General features: G+C 43.2%; 2 protein-coding genes across 2 annotated transcripts in view; one reads left to right on the forward strand and one right to left on the reverse strand.

The window, feature by feature from the left end:
- Positions 1–22,838, reverse strand: part of DOCK7 (dedicator of cytokinesis 7) — a gene marked incomplete at its 5' end in the record, with an annotated part of 82,239 nt that overhangs the window by 33,167 nt on the left and 26,234 nt on the right. The window contains 14 exons of the mRNA XM_010137083.1: positions 146–316; positions 1,333–1,446; positions 1,593–1,733; positions 1,837–1,932; positions 2,926–3,015; positions 4,214–4,306; positions 7,571–7,740; positions 8,627–8,791; positions 10,069–10,300; positions 11,056–11,142; positions 11,405–11,506; positions 11,704–11,846; positions 12,475–12,541; positions 13,154–13,271. Of these exons, the coding sequence (XP_010135385.1) occupies positions 146–316; positions 1,333–1,446; positions 1,593–1,733; positions 1,837–1,932; positions 2,926–3,015; positions 4,214–4,306; positions 7,571–7,740; positions 8,627–8,791; positions 10,069–10,300; positions 11,056–11,142; positions 11,405–11,506; positions 11,704–11,846; positions 12,475–12,541; positions 13,154–13,271 (1,789 nt within the window). The remainder of the gene's footprint in view (positions 1–145; positions 317–1,332; positions 1,447–1,592; positions 1,734–1,836; positions 1,933–2,925; positions 3,016–4,213; positions 4,307–7,570; positions 7,741–8,626; positions 8,792–10,068; positions 10,301–11,055; positions 11,143–11,404; positions 11,507–11,703; positions 11,847–12,474; positions 12,542–13,153; positions 13,272–22,838) is intronic.
- Positions 19,963–22,838, forward strand: part of ANGPTL3 (angiopoietin-like 3) — an 8,577-nt gene continuing 5,701 nt past the window's right edge. The window contains exons 1-3 of the mRNA XM_010137082.1: positions 19,963–20,526; positions 21,372–21,482; positions 22,328–22,445. Of these exons, the coding sequence (XP_010135384.1) occupies positions 20,029–20,526; positions 21,372–21,482; positions 22,328–22,445 (727 nt within the window). The 5' untranslated portion in view covers positions 19,963–20,028. The remainder of the gene's footprint in view (positions 20,527–21,371; positions 21,483–22,327; positions 22,446–22,838) is intronic.

The following is a 22,838-nucleotide window of genomic DNA, read 5'->3' on the forward strand; positions in this document are numbered from 1 at the left end:
AAAAGATCAAAAACCTATGTGACACTTCCGAAAAATAATAGCAAGCAGAGACTGAAAATACAGGTGATTCAACTGCCTCAGATGATTTAAGTCTCAGAATAAAGCTCAGCTTGCCTCACCACAAAGGATCCTCATCACAGCATACCTGAGAAGTCGCTGAAGACACAGACGGTGAAGGAGATGCAGGTGGTGTGAGCAAACTGCAGGGTAAATTCAAGGTGACGTAGTGTTCATGGCTGCAAATGATGCGAAGGAAGTCCAGCCTCAAAGATGCCAGGTTACTTGGATTTGTTAAGGAATACAGCTTTGAAGATACCTGACAAGTTTAGCCCATAAAATTGCAGTTAGCACCAGAAGAGTATAAATGCAGCATGAGACCCCCATCCCACCACTGCTCCCCAAAAACACTTCCAAAGCAACAACTGAAGAGCTTGCAATTGTTAAATGGTCACATCCACATCTTTGTGTTACAGAGTAAACTTCATAAGTGAAGGAGCCACACACATTCCAGCCAACAGCCTGTGTATTCACACAAGATGTATACAACAGCCATATTTACATAAGTAGATTAAGAATTACGTAGTTCACACATGATATCCACATCGTACTGATTTTTGTAGGGGTTGAGAGAAGCAGGACCACACAGAGTGCTGTGTTAACAGGTCAAAGAAAAAGGCTGGCTAATATACGGTAGGTAAAAAAGCTCTGATGCTATTGCTGTTCTTGTCCCTTATATAAAATGTTTTAGACTCTGTAGCAAGAATGAGTCTAAGGTAAGCTCCTGATACCTCATCATCTCCTCTGTGTACAGTGTCAGCACGGATGTTTGTAGTCAAACCAAACTCTGTGGTTTGCAGAGATTTCCCTGCCACATCATTGCAAATAAGCTTCCCAAGGCGTAATGTAGGAACCCTCCTTACAGGGGAGGAGATCTTGCATCCTCAGAAGGATGAAAGGGGAGCTTGGTGATCAATGTGATCATACATGTTCAATGTGTCCTTGAGAGACCCGCTGACAAACCATGACAGTCCAAGCTCCCTCACAAAACCTCCTACTAATTTTTGATTCAATACTCTGACCACAGTGAGCAGGGGGAATAGTTCTTCCTTTTTGCTGCATGTCCATTCGTTTAAGGGAGTTACTCCTAATTCACATTTAAGAGTGTAATCGGAGAGGCACAAACTCTAAATCACCTCTGCAAATGCCTTCCTTGCCCTAAAAAGATCTGAGAAGCAGAATTCTGTGGCCACACTTTACTGTCTGACCAAAGAAAGTTACCGAATAGGCTATGCTGCAACTCACAGTTAGGTCGTAATATTTATCTGCATTCACCTGTTTGTAGCAGGTCTTAATAAGAACAAAAACAAATCCTCTGTCCATGATAGACAACAAGTCGTTGAGGAAAAATGCAAGACTGGTGTTGAGCCTTTCAACCATTTCTGTATCCTAGAGAGGAGGAAAACAGGAGAGAAAATGGGGAAGAGCACACTGTATGTTCTCAAGCAAACCTAGGTCTAGGCACCAGCAGACAACATGCAGGAGATCTGGTGCCCGAGGTTGGACGGGGCCTCACTTGAATTGTTTGCCATTACCTTCTGAAACCGAGAGACTATATCACCAGCGATTGTGCTGACCAAAGCAGTTACATCATCCATGAAACGCTCAGGGAAACGATTCTTTCTTGGTGCATCCAGTTTGTCAGCAAAATACAAATGATGCACCATGCTCTTCACCTACAGGAGTATAAATTGCAACACGGTCACTTGCAGTCATTGCTGTCTGTGGTTTAAACTACGAACTGTGTGACAATAAGCCAGGTGTTTCCAGTTTGCTCACCATCAGCTCGAAGAAGAACCAGGCCTGCTGTAGGGCCGCCTCCCGCACGCTCCCGCTGCACACAACCCACTGTAAGGCCAGCTCTTCATGGAAAAGCTACATAGATTCAAAGCCAGAGTTAGCCCGAGCCTCAAGATCAGCTCACAAAACAGTCCACGTGAGAAATGGCAGCACGGTCCATGGAAAATATGGCAAACAATGAGGTTAAGCAAAATAAATAACTGGGAACGTGATAGCAGTGGTGGCTTCCCTCAAAGAAATCCCCAACTAACAATGAAGGATGATGTTACGATACGTGATGTGAGAAACGTTTCACAGCATCTTGCTTCAAAACTGAATTTCAAGTGTCAAACGAATTTTCCACCCACCCACTCACCCCCCCCCAAAAAAAAAGTTTGGTGCTCAAATTAGTTTAGTTTAAAAGTCTACCTTTCTGCCTGGTCTGATTTTCGCAGGAAAAAGGAGTAAAAAGTGGACATATAAAGCGATTTGTAGAAAGGTGTCTATTTACTGTGAGAAAGGACTTAAAACAGTAAGAAAGAAACATGGGGCTAAGAAACAGCTTTTTGATTCTTTTCTCGGGAGGACCAGCCCACAGCCCGGACGGTGTCAGTGATCACATTTTCATTACACAAAAAGTAAGGCATTTGGTCTTTCCTGACACTGTTTAGTAGGATCTCGTCTCCAACCAGGGAGCGCTTTCAAATAACACCCCTTCACTTTCTGAAGTTGCTTTGGATCAACACCTATATAACCAAGTTCAGCCCATCTAATGCAGGATAATTTTGCATCGCTTACATGCCTAGACAGTGCTATTCGTATTTTCTGAAAGCCAGCAATAAACTGGCTCCAAACGCTACAGACATTAAATCAGACAAGCTATTCCTGTCCATTTGATTCTTCCCAATTCAGCCCTGCCAGAATACTTCACGTTTGCTACAGTCTGGATGTTCAGAGATGCTGAGCAACAGCACTTCCTAAGGACCTCGGAAAAAATCAGGCTATAAATAAAAGAATAGATTGCATCATGTTTTCAGAATGACTTGACCTCCCTGCCCCAAAATATCAATTGTCTTCACTGAAATCTACCTTTTTAGTTGGTAATCGTCCTGTTAATGTTTGTAAGAAACTTGACGTCTCAGTGTGCGAAGACATACGATTACAACTTCGATCCGTAGCCTACGGAGTGGAGATGAATGAATGATGACAGGACATTAAAGTTTGCCGTGGATGGGTTTTGCAGCTCAAGGACAACGTACGTTCACAAACATACTGTTCCAACTGTAGCCTTTTACTGTTCTTTACACCTTTTTACACATTCTCAAACTCTTATTCATTTACAGGTTTGGTTTAAACAAAACACTTTTTACTGTTTGAAGACATACAGGCTAATTAAATAACTGCATGTTCTTATGCACAAAGACACTTAATGCTGCAAAGCATGAAACCTTTTGTCCATTCTATTTTATCAACATGCATACGTCAAGGCGGTAATACTTGTCATTTCAGTCCATACCTCTCAATCTACCAGAGACCAAGCGCGTGGGGATGTACCCCATGGCAATGCTGCTACTGGCACAGGGAATGAGAAAATCGCTGAAGGTCTGTTTCTGATGGAAATAATTTGCCATGAGTGCAAGCGAACTCATACTGACGATTTCTGGAAGACTGACAAACTTGCAAGGAGGTACAGTTGAGAGGTACGTTCATGGCTACCATGCAGTGGGAAGCAGCAGGCAATGGGGGCTAAACAAATTAACTCTGACTGAAGCTGCTGTAAAGTTTTCATACTTTGCAACACAGAACAGATACAAGTGGCCCTAGCAAGTCACAGGCTCCAGTACTCAAATTTACATGTTTTAAAAGCGAATTTTACATGTGGTAATCAATTTTGGTTTAACAATATTCCACTCAAACAGTCATGAAGTATTACTTGATGATGAATACTAAATGCTGGATGAAAATGGCAAAATGGTTCACAACATCAAAAGAAATGGCAAACATGGACAAAACTATGAAGCTGTGATTAATGTTCCCACTTAGAAATGGGCTCCACCTGAAGCTGAAACTAGTGTCAGAGAGAGAGAAAAGAAAAGAAAAAAAGAAAAGCAGTCACAGCATTTACATTTCACAGAGCAGCAACCACTGAAACGAAAGAAGGGGACACGTTCACGCATTTTGAGTTTTTTCATGCAGTGTGGTGAGGTGGTGGGGGACAAGATGCTAATTTATAAAATAAAACAAAGTTTTCAGGGAACAAATAAATAATAAAAAAAAAACCAAACCACCAAAACCAGAGTATACACCGAAAGAAAGATATTCTACAGGGAAACATCGGGGAAAACAAAGCCAGAAAAACCTCTACCGAAGACACCACCTGTGTTGACTCTGCACTTGGGCTGGGGTTGGATCCCCATGGGGCTGCTTTTGGACCACCAGTGTTTACCCAGGAATTGGAGCGGTCTAAACCCTGGGCATGTAATAGAAAGCAGTTGGGAAAGGAAAGAAATATTACACGTTGCATGCCATACAGTAGTCAAAGTTTAGTCCTTAAAAGCAATCAAACTGGCTACACTGTAAACACATCATCAGTTAGCACTGCTAAAGCAGCCTGAATTCTCAGGTGTCTGTTGAGACATTTTAGTCCAGAGGATTATTTCATATCTCATCACACACACACCACATTAATACTGTCAACAGCTCTGGTCCAACCTGTCCTATTTGTGATGCCAGACCTTCAAAAACTATCCCCCTCCTGGAAAATCCCACTCTTACTTTCATCAGTTTAAACCCATTCGCTTCAGCTGAAGGAGCCAGCCTCCATTTACAGTGTGACAGAGGAAACCTGGCACCCAGATGTGAAAGCCACCAAGGATGCTCTCCGAGGTTTCCAGCACTCTTAGGGTAGGCTGCTTGTTAGTCCACAGTTTATAAGGTCTACAACTCAGAAATGTCAAGAAACTTTGAAGAGAAAAACTGTCAGCTCTCACAAGTTTTCCTATTCATGGAATAAAAATCCATGAGTTAGTAGAATAACCCTGTGAACAGGATCTCACATGGACACTCAGGAATTTTCTCTGGGCAGTGTGGCAAAGAGAGGAAAGAGTGCATACCTTTTCCGGAACCAACCTGCTTTGCCAAGCAAAATATTTGAGCTTTTTAGAAGCTCAAGCTAGTCTGTACTCCAAATTCTATTCGTGTAATGGATCATACGGGGGAAATTATTGTGGACCCCTCCTCTCCCTCTCTGCTCCCTCCTTCTCTCAAGACACCCACAAAGAAGAAAAGGAAAAATTTAAACATGTTTGTCACCAGGCTGCTCCCAAGTCAGGACCATCCAGCAGGATGCAGTGGACTTCCCTGGGTCCCAGGAACCATCTCTAATGGAGGTGATTTTGCAATGCCACAACCAAACAGCAGTTTCTTATAAATTCCACACGTTGGTTTCAACCTCACCTGAGCAAGAGCTTTCACCCTAGCTTTTGTATCAACTTCGGGCTTTTTCCCAACGCATGAAGCAAAGGTGCAGCACATTTCACCACAGTGATTATCATCAGCTGCAAAGTCCACCAAGCTCTAACAACCTATTTGTTATTTCTCTTGGCAAAAGAAAAATCCATCCCAATTGAGTTGCAACCTGGGATTCGAGCCATGGAGCTATCCCCTATGCAGATCACAGTGTAAAATCTCATCATAGGCCTTGTTAGACAATAAATTTGCTTCAGTAGGGAATAAAACTTACATGGCCTCAATTCACAGAATGAAAGCAAAATAAGTGACAGACCTAAAACCTCCCCTGAAGTTCCAAATCCCGGAAAGGGGATGACTACCTGAATTACCAAAATTAAGTAAGAGGCTGATAAAGGGGAGACTTAAAGCATATTCACTGAACCTACAGATATCTTACAATAAAAAATGACACAGAACTGGACTCTCAAGACTTCCACCAAACAACAAAGGATTCTGGGTTTTTTAAAGCAGCATCCTTCCACAACAGATTCTAATTTGAAATGCAGGTTCTCTATTCGTGTATATGTGCTTAAGCCATTACTTGGAGAAAAAGAAGAGGAACTTTTGCACCCTTTTACTCATTTCAAAGTCTCAAAAAGTGTCTTACTTTTGTCTGTTGACAAGCAGAAATAATGATATTCAACCAGAAGTCTGTATAGTCGGACTGAGCTTAATTTCTGATGCTCAGATTACCCTAAGAGAAACTTTTCCCTCAACAATTATTCACAGAATAGGATTTTCTTTACCACCTGGAGTACATCTTTAGAAGAAAATATCTCTTCATTTTGTATTGTGACACTATTCACTAGGCCAGCACGTGTTAAACTTCTGATGGCCTGCGTGAATTCCATATGCTCATTACTGCCTATGGCATTTCACAAAAGGTCAGGGTTGTTTAATTAGCAAGATACTGAAGTGGCCTTTAAAATATTTTAAGACTTCTAAGTACAAACTTTGATGTAAGAAATAAGATTTGCCTACCCACACTTCTTCCGCCTCTTATTTGGTCAGCAAATTATGTTGGTATTCTTTTAAAATTGGTAACCTCTTTCTGAAACTGTTTTTCTTGCTCTTATAAAACCCAGGACGAACCAGGGCCAAGGCTGTCTGGTCAGGCTGATGGCTTTATTAACCTTTATTAATCTTCCAAAGGTTCAAATGTAGCAGCCCTCTGAAAGGGCTCAGGAATTTGTCTCTGCTGGGATAGTGAAGGGTCACAGGCAGAAAAGCATCTCATCTTTGTGTAAATTATCACAGTTCGAAGATTAAAACAAGAGAACCCCAAACTAGCTAAGGCAGTCCTCTCAGGACAGGGAACTACCAACACAGCAGATTTGCCCTGCCTCATCCCACCTATTCTAGGCACAAAACTGAAGTGCTCAAATTGGGAGTGGAGCAGTCCTGCATCCTCAGAAGTCACAGAGAGGGACAGGCCCTTCTGCAGGATGTGCATATGCGAGCCATTAAGGGCCAAAGTAAGACCATGCCAGATGCTTTGCACTAACGTGCCCACACTGGGAAGTCACTTTTAGGTGGGGGGAGTCTCTGGGTGCAGAGTTAGCACACCATAAACCCACACCGCAGCTCAGCTGGCTGGACCATGGCTCCTCACTCACTAACCACCCAAAATCCTCTCTGGTCCATGCAGGGACCAGAAATACTCCTGCTGTGTGCAAGATAACCTGCTCTGGACTTAAGCAGCAGAGAAAGCACCTGAGCAGCCATTAGTGCTAAATGCAGGCAAGAAGAGAGAGGTTTGGTTTGGGAGGTAAAAGTGGGATCACAGGGCAGCAAGGGAGGGGATGCAAAGTCTGGGGAGACATAACAGAGCTGGTCAGAGAATACGGCTGCTGGCCACGTGAAAAGTGAGGCAGCAAAACCATTCTCGTCCTGCTAGTCTTGGGAAGACAAGTCCAGAAGGACTCTTGCCCCTAGCCACCATGCTGGTGCAAGTAACACTGCCAGGATGGTCCCAACAAGTCAGAGAGATTAGCTACTGTTTTCAAGGAGTGGAGTTTCAGAAGTGTTACCAGCAACTGCCAGAAAACGCCTGAGAAGGGGCGATTAGTAAGGACTTATTTTGCACAGGAGAAAAAAAAAAAAAAAAAAAAAAAAAAAAAAAAAAAAAAAAAAAAAAAAATCACAAAAACTTCCCTGTTATTTCTTTAAAGATTAAATAAAGGACACTGGAGTTCCTGTAAGACTCTCAGCAGCACACACATACCTTACTGCCAATGATCGAGCGAACTTCATCGTCCGGCGAGGTAGGGGTCCCAGATATGTCTGGGTTGCTGTTGCTGAGGCTCCGTGAACGGTTCAAGTTAAGGCTTGCCGGTCGGACAGCAGATCGAGCCATGGTGGCATAATGCACTGATCCCCCTAAGCCACCGGGACCTACAGTGGTGTACGAAGGGACATCCTGTTAGACCATCAGTCGGAGCCTTGATCCCACGCTGCTTTACACCAGCCTGATGCAGCAACCCCTCTGAATAACCCGGAGATCTGGCCTGTCAGGAAATCTCCTCTATGCCTTCCTCTGCCTGGTTCTCCACGGCAAGCAGCAGGGAGAGAGGGATGGGATTAAAAAGCTAATTTATCCACTGATCTGTGGGAAGCAGGAAGCTCCCTACGGATTTAGGCAGCCAGGGTGAGGTATGTCTTTACCTTTTACCTGACAGACCTCAAACTCAATAACCACCAGAGAACTGGGCACGATTTCGAGTACACAACCTTCACAACCCCCCTCAGAGTTCTACTCCACACATGAAGCAAGTGCTCTGCACAACACTCCTTCCAAAGTCTAGTTTTCTGTGGCAGTCATTCACACCAACTCTTCCCCTGTGCACATATATCCCTTGTTCTCAGCAGGGGTGGAATTAATTTGTTTCTCTCCTGAACCTAGACACGTGTTTTCAAGAATTTCACACTCCTTTACTATCAGCTATCAACTTTTGCTGGAACCCGATCAAAGTCCAAAAGTACTAGCGAAGGAGACTGTGAAGCAGAACAGGCCAAGAGAGAACCACATCTGCCTGCTTGCCACAGAAAACAAAACTAGTGGTGAAACTGTTATTTAAGATAGTCAAACAGTTTTAAATCTCTGACATGGCTAACTGTAATTAAACCCATCTTGTAAATGGCTACACTGGATGAGAGGGAGAGTTAATAACAGGGCTTGGCAGGGAACCAGCCGTGCAGCTGGAGCTCAGGGGCAGCTGCCGGCAAGCAATTTCTGCTTGCCTTTCATTTTATTTCACGTCACAGTTTGTTAAAGGGCTACCTGGTGACGGTGAGTTGGGATAGGTATTTGGTAGGCGAAAAACATAATAAATATAGGATGCAAGAAGGCTGTTTCTGCCATGCTGGTCCTGGTTTCCATCCAAGTTCTTGTGAAGTCTGTTCATGATAGATGCCATCGCTTCAAAAGATGCTTGGCCCAGATTAACTGAAAGTAGGAAGCAAGGAGTTTGTTTTAGACTGCAGCAGTACCCAGGAGCAAATCCTAAATGTGCATTTTGTCCACATTCTAAAGGATAAACGGTGAGGCTTATTTGGAGTACAGCAAGCATTTCTCATGAGAAACTGAGCCTGGTATTTGAACTAGGTCTAATAAACAGCTTGACAGGAAGACAGGTGTTGCAGAGATAAGCTTCCACTTTTATTAATAACAAATTAAACCAATTTAGGCCTGATTTCTGGAATCAGCCCAACTATGGTCATCAACTGCAATGGTAACAAGATCAAGTCCTTGTTTAATTGATGGATAATATCCTATGGATAATTATCTTACTTCTCTCAGTCAATTATTCCTTCCATTTAAACCTCAGTCAAAACAGAAACTGCATCAAAAAGAACAATTCCATTCTGTTTTGGAAAAAAATCTATTCTAAAAAATGAGTACAGAAATCTACACGTGGACTGAGGTAGATATTCAAAGCAAATTAGAGAGGAAGCAGCTGGAGAGGGTAGATCTTGGGTTTTTAACAACTAGACACTAACGTTCTCAATGTTCCTTACAAACTAAATCAATACAGAACACTTAAAGAGTGAGGGAGCTAAAAGTACAACAAAAACTTCACGCAATATTCTTCCCCAGTATGATACTTTTTTAAGGCTGCTTATCTAAGCAGCCTTAGATACCTATATTCCATCACATCCAAATTCAAGTTTTCTACGAAATATCCCAACTGCTCTTTTAAATACAAAGGTTTTAATCCTGACTTCCACCTGAGATTTTTTGTACTGCCAGAGCATATCCCGTAACAGGGAGCAAAAGGAGGGATTATCCACGCTGACAGTATCAGATCCACAGATGCTAGAGAAACATACAGCATCCGTATCTTCTTGTCTTACCTACTTCAAGATTTTCCAAGGAAACTAGTAAGGCTGACGTTCTTAGCTTCCGAATGTCAGTATGGAGACACCTTAACAGCCTCCAGTACTGAGAAAACGCTGAGCATCCAACCCATGAAAGCCAGGCCCCTTTCTGGTGTCTCAGTGTGGACACCACTAGCCATTTTTGAAAACCTCTGTGTTACACACTGCTCCTGTGTGTATCACCAGTGACCTGGATGCCAGCACGTTTTATTTTGAAGATACATGCTATATTAGTGGCACTAAAATAGAGCATAAAAATGGACTTTTTCATTTCCACATAAATATGATAAAACTGGCAGTGTCACACTTAGCTATGTAACTTTCTATAAAACTTAAATATAATACCTATTTGGCCTGCAATGACAGGAGGTCTTACTACCAGAAGAATCAGTTTGTCAAGCAGGAGATGAAGAAATCGCACTACCGGCTCCAGTTGAGAAGAATTTAGAGCTGAAATGCTGCTCTTCAGTTCATTTTCCAAGTTGTTTTCCATAATTCTCATGTCTCCTATTCGCACAGGGAACATGTGCTCATCCAGAGCATGGACAAGTGCAAAGAACTTGTCAAGATAAGGGTCCTACACACAAGCAAAAACAATGATCAGCAAGAAGCTCCAAAAGTAACTCCACTTTCTATGGGTTTGTATCTCATGGATGGATTCTCTACCTCATTCTTCTATCTGACTGTTTAATCTTACAAAATTAGCAGAATCTCAAGATCTTTCAGAGCTCTGCCCATATGTCTAATTCAACTGAACTGCCGAACGTCATCTGATTTATCAGGGCAAAACAAGAGGACCACAGACTGCGTATTCTTAGAAAAACAGACAAAAATGTACTAAAATCATAAAATCATTTACAACACAAGTAAAATACTCAAAAAACATCAAATGACATACTGGGAATGAATAAAACAAAAGCTCATCAGTCAAAATGACTGTCTTTCAGATCAAGGAAAGACAGATGAAAAACACATGGAGAAACAAAAGAGGCAGATGGGAAAAGGGAAAACAAGAAAACGTCATATGCCTGGACAGTACATTAGATCTATTGTATTAAACACAACACTCCAAGGCTGGAAAACACTGCTGGCCATTCACCGCCTGTGAATAAAGCCCAAACTGCTCATATTTTTAAGCAGAACTTCTCAAAGATACTCACAGCAGAATGTGGAGTAACAGGTCTGCTGGCTCAGAACTGGAAATGAGACTGCAATTCCACTACAAGTAATTATTACACTCTCCACAGCACCAACTCTGACAGTGCTTCAACTAAGTTAACGACTGCCAAAAGACTATCAAACTCTTTTTATTACAATGACTGCTCTTATTACCTGAGTGTGGAGGGATGAAACAGCTACAACTTCCACGTTGAAAACGCCTTTGTGGTTATCAACCCACTTCATCCCAGGGAGTGGAACCTGCAGGTTAGCAGAAGACAAGCGAGGATGTGATGGAAAGCCGAGCTCTGGCACTTCTAATCACCACAGCCATTTCTTTCATTTTACTGTTGGTCACACACACATGCCCCCAAACGAACACAGACCTCCCCCCACCTAAACTTGACAGTATTGAGGGAATAAAGAACCTAAGATATAAAAATCCACATGCACATACGTGTATGTACACATACATTCTTTCACTTTTTAACTGAAGTGATTTTCAGTGTGAAGAACAACTCACCTCTGGAGAAAGCACTGAATAAGCCTGTGGTGGTTTTTCCAACGAAACAGGTAAGCAGAACTGACCAGTCTTTAACCGTCCGTTTTGAAGCATCGGTATCCACTTTAAGGAGAAGGAATTCACAAAAGAATAAACAGAAACACACACTTCTTAAGGCTTTCTTGAACTTTGCAGGCCTGACTGTCAAATTCTCAAGTTCTACAATGGTGTATGAGTTGACAGGGATGCTAAAGAACTGGTGAACAACTGCATTACAAATATATCCTGTGCTGAAAACAGAACAACTGAAAGACACTCACGGTGTACCCGACTGGAGTCTCCAGGGGAGTGTTTTGTTTTTGTTGGCAGCTAACGTGGTAGAAAGTAAAAAGCAGGTGGTGGTGGTCGGTTAAAGTGGCTGGAAGCTTAATCTTGATTTCCTCGTGAAAATCAGGCGATCTGTGCAGAGACCAGACCCTCAACTGAGTCACCAATACAAACAGTGTGGTTTATTATCTTATGTTTGAGACCAAATCCTTTGAGTCAAGGTATCTTGGAGGACAGGAAGTATATGGACTATCCCAAGGGTTTAAAGCTTCACTTTCTGACCACCATCCCTCCCCGGTACAACTACAAAGACGATCAACACGGTATGGCCAGAATCAGCACTCATTAACCCAGCTGGCAAGGAAATTATTTTCCAGACTGTAGCTGAAGTCTAAAAGGCTCCAGCAAAATAACAAGGCGCATGCTAACATGAGTTTGTAAAGTAAATCTTCACGAGTACTAGCTTGAAGCTTGCACGTGCAGCACCTGCTGAGCTAGGCTGCGTGCGCAGGATCACAGCCCCTGACACAATGCTGATTTGTACCGGAGCAAAGAAAGCCCCTGGCTCCTAGCCACCACCAAACTCTAATATTAGACAGCATCGACTGACACTGTAGTTGTTGCGAGTGCTGTCCAGAGAGTCTTCAACTAAATAATTAACACTGAGTTACTCTACTTTCACACTGGAAAAGCTTCCTTTGGGTGGAAGCAGACTATCCATATGGGGCCACATGCTTTCGCGAGCTGTCGTGTGGTTTAACTGTTGTGGTACACTACAGCTGTATACGCCTCTTTGGAAAACTCAGGACAGCTGGACTTGCCAAAGATGACCTGCAAAAAGGAAAAAAGCCCACAGAAATCCCTCTATCAAATTGTGCCAAAACTTTGTTCCATAATGCCAGAGACATTTACAGCTCCTTTCACGAGTCTGTGCAGCTACGTAGTTATGTCCACTTGTTATGTGCTCCTTCACTCACATGCAACATTTTACTTAATCACTATCTATTTAATCACTGTTTTACTCACTGTTCACAATTTCAATAATCCCAGTCACACAAGCACACGGATATGGCTGTAAGAACTGATGAGTGTGACCGGCCTTGCGCAGATCTTCAGCCATGTGCTGATGACTTCTGGCCCCAAACACAAGTATAACTATCACCTTTAATTTTTTGGCATGTAAGCAAAGATGCTATTTCAAACACAACATTGTCCACTGCAAACATCTCGAGTTAAAATACCAGCTACTACGTTGCTATTTTAAGAATTCTGTATAGTTGCACTCTGGGTTCTGAAATGCTATAATTTTATATTCCTCTGGACTTGTTGCTCTCAAACATATTTCGGCGAGGTTTTCTTTAACAGAGGGATTTTATCACTGCAAGGTGTACCCTGCCTTATGGCTGTGCAGCGTTCACAGGGAGCACAAAGTACGTTCCTCACCGGCATAGCATTGCTTGGGTCCTCTCCATACATGAACTGGACTTTGACAGTGATATTCCGGGCGGATCCTTGGCGATTGGCGAAGTTAAGGCTCTGAGGATAGACATAGAGGAGATTCCTGCAAGAGACAGAGGCATCCACTGAGCATCTCTGTGGGACAACTTTATTATATAAAGCTCTACAGATAACCCACAGTCAAAGAGAAGGGTTTAACATTTTCCCTTAGCCAGACGGTTTTCTCTCCAACGTAAGGGCACACCCTTACCAACAATTTGATAACGACCCCTTATTTTAGACATCAAAAGTCAACATTTTTAACTGCCATGGTATTTTGAGATAGTTCCTGTTTATAAGGGTACTTGAAAAACACAGCTAAAAATTTACCAGTGATCCTACAATCTAAGAAGTTCAAGTGGAAGGAAAACATAAGACTAGAAAGGCACTAAGAAGTGTTTATTTGTTCAACACAGAGTGGCTGGTTCCTGTTAAATACATTCTTTACTATGACCTGTCCTTTTTCTCTTTCTTCTTTCCCTTTTTCTAAATCTCCTTACATAACGATGACTTCAGGTCACACCTCTCCTTCAAAAATGGATTAAACTAAATGGGTATCTGAAGCTTCAGATATTCAATCCTTGCAATGACTCTGATGGAACGGTGTCTCCAACTGCACGCCTGAAGACCGCACGTTGGTGAGGATGGGGATCAACTAGAACTCACACCTGAGAAGCAAGGACATCCAGGAGCTCCTGAAAGCAGCGGCGATGGCCAGGCTAACCCAGAAAAGGTTAGTTCTGAGGGAATGCCTGGGGCCAGAGGTAGAGACAACACTCCCAGGTATCTAAAGAACTGCTGTGAAGATCGAGTAAAATGATCATCACATTCCCAGGGAATGTGACAGGATGTAAGGGACCAAAATTGCAGCACAGGAGATTGAGGTTAGATATGAGGGAAAACATTTAGTTTAGCAGCAGCAGAACAAACTGCCTGGAAAGGGTGTGAAATATCCCTTTTCCAGTACCTTCTGAGGACCAGTGTGGCAGATGCTTGTTCAGATTGGTTTATAAACAGACTCAATCGTCACGGGGGGGGGAGGGGCAGCACATTTTGGAGGCCCATTCCAGTTCCATTTCTCCAAGTCTATGATTACTTTAAACAGCAACAAAATCCAGCAATATTTTCGATCTGCTTAGCCCTGCAAGTGCCTGCCAACCAAACGTAAGCTGCATTCACATAACGTTAGCAAAACTGCCCACCACAAGCCCCTGCCTGCCCTTTCAGCAAGTAATTTATACCTGTGAAAGTCTCCTTTAAAGACGAAAAAGACAACAGCCCCTGAACCATTCCACCCAATAAACTCAGTTATTCAAAGGAAATAGAACTTCTTTTGCCCCCAGACAAGTAAAAGTGTATGAAATATGATACACCCTTTAAAAGACAGCCTGGAAATCCCCTTTCCATCTCCCACACAGCCCTGCCCACCAGGCCAGCATCATTCCCCCTCGGACACCTTGGCTCCTATGGCTCCAACAAGAGGGACCGAGAGGGATGCTCAGCATAGGCTACGCAGCAGCCCAGTGGTTAGGTGAGAGGTTCACGTTGCTGCCTTGCTTCTGCCAGGGGTAGAAGACTGGCACGTTGCATTTTGCCCAGACATTGGAGCAATCAATTCTGTACCAAGCCCTGGCTTGTAAGGGAAGGGGAGAAAGAGGTTCCTTTCCCCTCTGTCCCCCTCTGGGAACTAGTCAGTGAATCAGAACACAATTTGTAATAGTTTCCAACTGCTCCTCATCCCAGAGAGACAAGAGACAACAGATGGGCACAGAAAACCGCAGCAAGGAGCACAGCAGGAGAACATTTTAAGCACAAGAAAACATCCACTACAGAGCGCTGGCAACAGTAGGTTGAAAACAAAAAGGCTCTTTTTGACCCTCAGGAGGACAGTAACTTGGTGCTCGATGAAGGCACCTGCTATCTTTTCAGATGCCATGGGTACCCAAAATGCCTGCACTGGGTTAGCACTGGGTCACTCCCCAGGAGGAGAGGCTGGGCTGCCCTGGGGTCTCTGACATCACCCTAGACATCAACATTTTGGCAAATGAATCCCATCCAAGGATTCAGTTCTGACGGCAACTCCCTGAGACCCAAGCATACTGCCATCTGCTCGGCCACTGCCTCATGCTGGTCCTAAGCTCTGAGGAAAAAGGTGCCTCCTCCAGGTCAGCCCCTACACAGAGCAGCCCAGGTGTACAGCTCCAGAAGGTGACATGGGGCAGCATCAGGAAGCCAGGCTCTTCGTCACCCCCCCCAGGCAGAGGAATATGCTTAGCTGGCATGGGGGAATTTCTTCCCTTTCAAGTCCTTCATGGTGAATTAAGTTCCTGAATCCCATCCCCACTGGTCGCTTTGCCTAATCAACGCTCTCTTACTATTTCAGAGGGGACTGTGCCTTTTTTGTGGCACTACTAAATTACTTTGTTCTGGCATGAATACATTTGCTTCTTGATGTTCTTTTCAAAATGAAAATGGATATGAAAATTTAGTCTAAAATGTACATTGCTCATAAAACTTTTATTAAGTAGTATTAGCGCTTAAGAGAAGGATTTAATGTGTTTGTGAAGCCAGGCTACAGGATCCCTGTATTAAAGACAGCTTTACACTTAGGACTGATTTATGTCAAATAGCAGAGATGAGTTTAAACCAAGACTGCAGTTCTCCTACCACCTCTCCTGCCAGGAGCAACGGAGACATTTCACCAGTATGATGCCACTCTAGAAAGAGAATGCTAGAGACCTACAAGCAGATGTTACTGCTGATGTTCCAAGTCAGGCAGGGCTTTAGTTACATTCATAACCACGAGCACTGGAGGAAACCTGCAGGTTGTTCCCCCGCCCACTGCCTTTCAAGCCCTTGTCACGGGAAAGGCTCAGAGGACAGTCATCCTGCGTCGCGTTAGGAAGAAGCTCATGTTGCTTAGCAAAGTTCAGATGCACAGATCTCACAGTAAGACAGGGGAAAGCTGGGTGCTTGCTCTTGCTCAGGCAGCTTCTCTCCAGGCATCGTCCTTTTGTGGAAAATTCACATATAGAGAAGGGAAAAAATTCCCCAGCCTGCAAATCACAGTGTGACCCCGAATGAAAAATCCTATTTTACCTGATCCTACAGAGGTAAAAGCTGTAGATCTTCCTGTCTACCATAAGCACAGTTACAGAAGCCACGGAAAGAGACTGACGGCTGAAAAACTGATACGAATCTCCTGAAGGAACCGATGCCCCTGTCCGACAGCCACCCTGGGAGGCTGACTTCAGTTTTTCCTCTGTTACTCTTGTTCTTTTCAATCATTATATCTCAAGTTGTCATCTTATTATTTGTGTAGTGATAGGATGAGGGATAATGGTTTAAAACAGAAAGAGGGCAGATTTAGATTAGATGTAAGGAAGAAATTTTTCCCTGTGAGGGTGGACAGACCCTGGCCCAGGTCACCCAGAGAGGTTGTGGCTGCCCCATCCCTGGCAGTGCTCAAGGCCAGCCTGGATGGGGCTTGGAGCAACCTGGTCAAGTGGAAAGTGTCCCTGCCCATGGCAGGGGGGTGGAACTAGATGATCTTTAAGGTGTCTTCCAACCCAAACCATTCTATGAAATACCAGGACCCAGTAGACTTTGTAGAACACCAGAGGCATAACCACCATCCTCTGAAAAAAGTGAAACAAGACTTGAGTGCAAAGTGAAGCTGCCTCACTGCATGGGTGAGATGATGGGCATCAAAGTTGCTTGGCTTTCCAAGGCAAAGTAAGTGGCATGGCACTGAATAGAGCCTTCAGGAATAAAGAGAGGACAGCCCCAGCCCTGGAATATACACAAGCAGTGGGAAGGCAGAGGAGAGCAACTTTCTGGTGGGCCAGACATCATGGCAATGTCCCATATCACAGTGTTCAATACTCTGTAGAAGGGATAAAGAGAGGAGAAGGGATTGACCATGAAAATAACACTGCAACACCAACAACAACCATGCTAGGCATACACTGATCAAACAGAAGGACCACTACACCTTACGGTTCCAGGGAACAGCTACTTCTTGAAGATGCTATTCACAGATTTCTATCAATAAAAGTTTCAGACAGAAGCTTTAAACCCAAGGACTTGTGTCTGGAGCTTTTATGAAAATGCTATGCAAAATGTATGCAAAGCTTGTACTATTATCTCAAACAGATCTCAAAAGTACTTTTACATCCATAAAATGAATTGCTAAAGTGCAAAGGCTTCCCAAGCCATGGAAATAATGGCACCAGGCACTCCTCTAAATATTTATGTAATGTGATTGCAGCCACTTTGCAAAACCCTTCATAAAGGTATTAAAACATTAAGAGCTGATCCTAACTCTTAGAAGGAACATCTAATTATTCTGAAAATGTCCCTTTTCAGTAAAACCCAGAGACCTTTTCCTTTGCTTTATTCCTACTATAAAAATCATTTAAAGCCCATTTAACCAGGGTCACCAGGTGCAGGAGAGATCTTCAGGATCATGTTTGTTACATACATCTTTTCCTGACTGAGCTAACAGCTCTCAGAGGCAGGATTCCCCTTTAGGGTTTCACAGCCCCTGAATCTCACGGTTTCAGCATACCAGAAGGTTTTCTCCCCACTGCTTTCCTGTGCCCTGCTTTGCTTATTGACTGTTGTGACATATAAGGGAGGGATTTTGTAAGGAGCTTATCACTGCCTGACTTTACTGGCACTGGCATTAATATGGAAACATGCCTAGTGGCTACTTGTCCTTTTTTAATATTTGACATCGGAGCATTTTGAGTGCCTTTCCCCTTTGGAAAACAAACCTTTCTAAAGGGTAGTGTCATGTCTGAGCAGTGCCTTGGCAAAAGCAACCTCCCGTAGCACAGGAACAGCACGGGAACAGGCAGTGCATGGTGACATGCAGGAGCTGCTCAAGCTGTAGAAACCTGGTAAAATGTCTCACTTCCGGTTGCTTGGTCATTTGCTATTTCTTCAATAGCATCCTGTATTTTTCTGAAGACTAAGCCAGGATTTTTGGGGGTGATGGGGTTAGGAAGAATTCAAAACTATTTAAAACAAAGCTGAGAAAGCCCTTTTGTAAGAACTCTTTGACCAGTGCAGTCAGAGCTGAGACCTCAGGCCAGAATCCTCAGAACTCTCAGTGTTCAGGGATTTTTAAATCACTACTTCGCTGCTTTGTTTTACAATTGTGCTTGAGAGACAATTCCTGACTGGTCACAACCTTCATGATGCTGTGAACTCACAAATACCTTAAATACAGTAGAAAAAGGAAAATCTGGCTTATCCCTTTGCCTTTATGGGTTTGTTCCCCACAAGGCAATTCTCGATACTGGGTCTCAGCGGTGTACAAGGATGAAGACCTTCAAGACTGCCTGCTGCAATGGGACATCCTGCAAGACAAGAAACTCCTGGGTGGTTTTTTACAGGACAGAACTGCACCTTTGGGTTGTGAAAATACAGTACTGCTTTCTGGTATGGAATAGCGATTTTTGTTTGTATTTGAGGATAATTCCTACCTGTGCTTCCACTCCATGTCAGCAGACTCTCTTTGAATGAATCCCCACTTCCCTCGCTGCCAGGCCTGATGATCTACCTGCTATGGCTGTTTCTCTATACTTACTGCAGGTAATCCCATAAGTCTGATCCAAATCAAACTGGTACAAAATGATCTAAAATACTTCCACATTACCTAATTACGGGTGGTGAGGTTACCTGCATATTATCAACCCTCCAACACACAGGAAATTCAACATAGGAGATAACAACTCCATTTTTAAAACAATTCTTCTATTGATGCTTCATACCATACAAGTTATGTCTGTACATGAACAACATCAAGTCCAGGGAAAGAATTTCTACACATAAAACAATCTAGCAAAGACCTGAAAACCCTCCAAAGTACAGACTATATTATGCATAGACTGATTTCTTGGATTGCTATGAGTGATTCCAGAAAGAAAAGTACCTGTTATTCATACTACAATGCTACTCAAAAAACATACAGGTTCCACACAAAGACCCACTGCAGGACATTTATTTCAGAGTTCTTGTAGACGTGCTTTATGTAGTGTGAATCTTAAACAGTAAAAGAATGGTAAGGTGAGAAATGTAAGCGAGGTATTATTTATCTCACCCACCTCCGGAAAGCAGCTCTTAAAAAATAAGTTTTATATGGTGTAAATTACTGCACAAACCTTAACATAGTAGAATCACATCCAGGCAATCTCTGGACCTAATTCTCTCTTTCTCACTTAATCTGAACTAGATGACAAGTAAATCCACTGCAGCACAATGAGTTACATCAGAAAATAGCACAAGATGAGAATCAAGCTGTGTGAATCATCTGGGAATATTTTACCCTTCCATAGCTTACCAAGACGCTGCACAACCTGAAATACAGCGTCCAGTGCTCCTAAGTACGGTAAACCCTTTCATATGCCTGAGGCAGTAAAAGGAATCATACAACACAAACAAGGAGCCATTCAGGCCCTTATCAAGATTATGAGCCAAAATTAATCTATTAAAAAATGTTGTCTGAAAAGCACTATGTCATCAACAACATTTTAGAACAGAAGGTCTGGCAGATGGAAAAGTTCAGAACCAGTTTAATCAGCAACGTGCCTGTGTCTCAGTATCACCTCCCAGACAGCAAACTGCATTTGGGAGAGGTTACATTCATTCAGATACACACAGTTTAATGATCAACTCGTTGCTCTGCCCCTTCTAAAATGAAGAGGAGTATAAACAGACCAAATTCTTCAGTCCTGACCATTCACACAGCAAAAGCTGTTGGTAGGAAAAGTCTCTGCATCCTGAACAACCCAAGAGTATCAGGAGCAGAAAACATGAAAATCATTCTAGTCTTTCTATTTGTTGCCCCACTTGCTCTTTCAGCTAGAGCTGAGAAGGATTATTCCTCCTTTGACTCTGCTGCATCTCCTGAGACGAAATCAAGATTTGCCATGCTAGATGATGTACGAATCTTAGCCAACGGACTCCTCCAGCTTGGGCACGGTCTTAAAGACTTTGTCCATAAGACAAAGGGGCAGATGAATGACATTTTTCAAAAACTGTACATTTTTGATAGGTCCTTTTATGAGCTCTCACTGCAAACCAGTGAAATCAAAGAGGAGGAGGAACAACTCAGACAAACTACGGCCAGGCTGCAAATCAACAATGAAGAGATCAAGAACCTCTCTCAGGAGATGAATTCAAAGATTGAAGACCTCATCCAAAACAAAATCCAGCTTCAAGAGAAAGTATGGGGACTGGAAGACAAAGTCACTAAACTGGCCATTATCCAGCCTTCTACGCAAGGGACAGAAGACATTTCTTCACTCAAAGTAAGTAGTCTTGGAAAAGTCCTGACACACAAAGCTGAACCGTAATACTCTTATTAGTAGCTGGGCAACAGAAGCTCACGTTTTCCCTTCCTCTTCACTGTAGTACTAACTGTGTATGCTCAGAAATAAATCTCTGCAATAATCGTTAAAGAATCAGTACCTTAATCTGACATATCATTTATTTTGCAGTCAAATTCCCCAGTGAAATCAGTGAGAAAACTGAGAAATTATGAGGCTCTGTATCATTTTCACCATCTGTTTGCAAACCAGTTGTCAGAAATTCTGTAATAATAACAATAAAAAATTTTTGCTATCGGGAAAATGATGTGACTGCCAAGCCCACAGGTTGGTATGTCATCATCTCATTACAAATCAATGCATTAGGAACTGCCTATCAGTATAAAACCAGGAAGCTTAATCCTTTGAAGAGCAACATCTGTAGTGCCCATGTGACCCCCAGGAGCAAAGAACCTTGTAAGTGTTATTGCCAATACATGCAAGTATTTAGGTGGGTATAAGGTTTCTTAAGAAAAAAAATATATTAACTGTATTTTGCATAAAACCAGTAAGCAAGTTGTGTGAGAAAATACTGCATGTTTGATACAAAGCAGAAAGATGGATCCAGATCTCCCCAATCCTAAGCTACTACCCTATGAAGCTGCCAGTTAGCTTGTCCCAGAAAAATGGACCTTCAGAGGCAAAGCAGGCCACCCTCTGGAAAAGGACAGGCAATGTTCAATGGTTTGTGCCTCTCAAAACTGACCCCATGATGAGGAAGCAGTGCCACTGCGAAGGTTACCTGCTGCTTCTAACTGCAATCCTCCTCTCTCCTTCCCTGTCCTCAGGCTTTCGTGGAGGAGCAGGACAACCACATCAAGCAACTTCTCAAAATCGTAGAGGACCAGCATGTGCAACTCGACAGGCAGCACAATCAAATACTGGAGCTGGAGGACAAGGTACAGGAGCCAGCTCTAGTTCTTTTCTCAGAACTTCTCATCTCTCATAACCCTGAAGGAGTCAATGGCCCAACCGTTCATTCGGGCCAGCCATCCCTCTCGTTCACAGTTTGGGTGTATAGAGGAGGGTATGAACAATTTTGACCACAGTCAGGTACCTTTTTGGGTGATAGACTGCTGCACTGCCAGGCAGGGGGCTATGGTCAGGCCACGCAACAACCACGGACTGAGCTCTGCAGTACTACCAACAGGCTGCTCTATCTTCTGACTGTCAATTTTCTTTTCTTTTTCCCCTCCCATTATGTATCATATTATTGTTCTTCCATTGGTCTTCTAAGCATTACTTTCTAGCTCTTTCTTCTTTTCCAATATTCACTCCAATAGAGAACCATGTTCTGCAGTTCTACATGAGTCACTGTAACTCTGGGTATAACTGACACGCTCATATTTAATTTATTCCTGAGAGGAGGCTATAAGAGGAAAATGCATTTCAGCCTAAGGAACTGTGGGTTCTGTGCTCTTTACCTGTTGTATTATTTGTCTAAGTGATGTCACCCGAGGAAATAAGTTAAATCTGTTTGCCCATTAAGGTGCACCTCATGAGAACACGTCATTTAGTCACCTCATGAATCCCACTCTGTTTGAGCAGTGGCACAGCTGACATCCACACAGCTGAAATCCACCCGTGCGGTTCTGAAGTTATTTTTATGTTGTAAATTCGGTATTCTAAAGGATTAGAGTCACAAGAAAACTTATTCTCTTTATGACGCTGTTGGGCTTGATCCATGGATCTCAACATTTCAGAGCCTTGGGAAATTAACAGTCTGTAATTATGATTCTTTCAGCTAAACCACATAGAGCTCCAGGAACTCGCGGAGGACTCCTTCATGGGGGAGCCAGCAGAACCAGAGCCCACTTCCTTTCCTGTGCGCAACGCCACGGCTGTAACACACCCCTCTGACGGTGAGACCACCTCTCTTAGACATGACTATATGGCCCACTGCATTCACAGTACTCTCTGGCAAAGCTTGGTGTTAGTTTTTCACAGTCAAAGACTAAAAGCAAAAGACTCTTACGTTATATACGGTGCTGCAGGAAGGAGCTAGATTTCCTGCTTGGGAAAAAACGTCATCACCTGCTTAGCCCCGCTATACACGTATTTTGTCTCTGGGGGGACATTCAGAACAACGCCCAGATATGCAGTAACCCCTCCCTCAGCCTTCACCCTCCATTCACCTCCTGTAAACGTGTGCTGTGACCATCACTTTACTGATGCTCCTGGCATTGCCGATGCCTGTCTTGGAGGGTATGAACCGAGAACTGATTTACTTCACGCTTAGCTGTAAGATTCGGAAG

Source organism: Buceros rhinoceros, unplaced genomic scaffold (genome assembly GCF_000710305.1).
Source record: "Buceros rhinoceros silvestris isolate BGI_N320 unplaced genomic scaffold, ASM71030v1 scaffold4165, whole genome shotgun sequence".
Lineage (NCBI taxonomy): Eukaryota > Metazoa > Chordata > Aves > Bucerotiformes > Bucerotidae > Buceros > Buceros rhinoceros.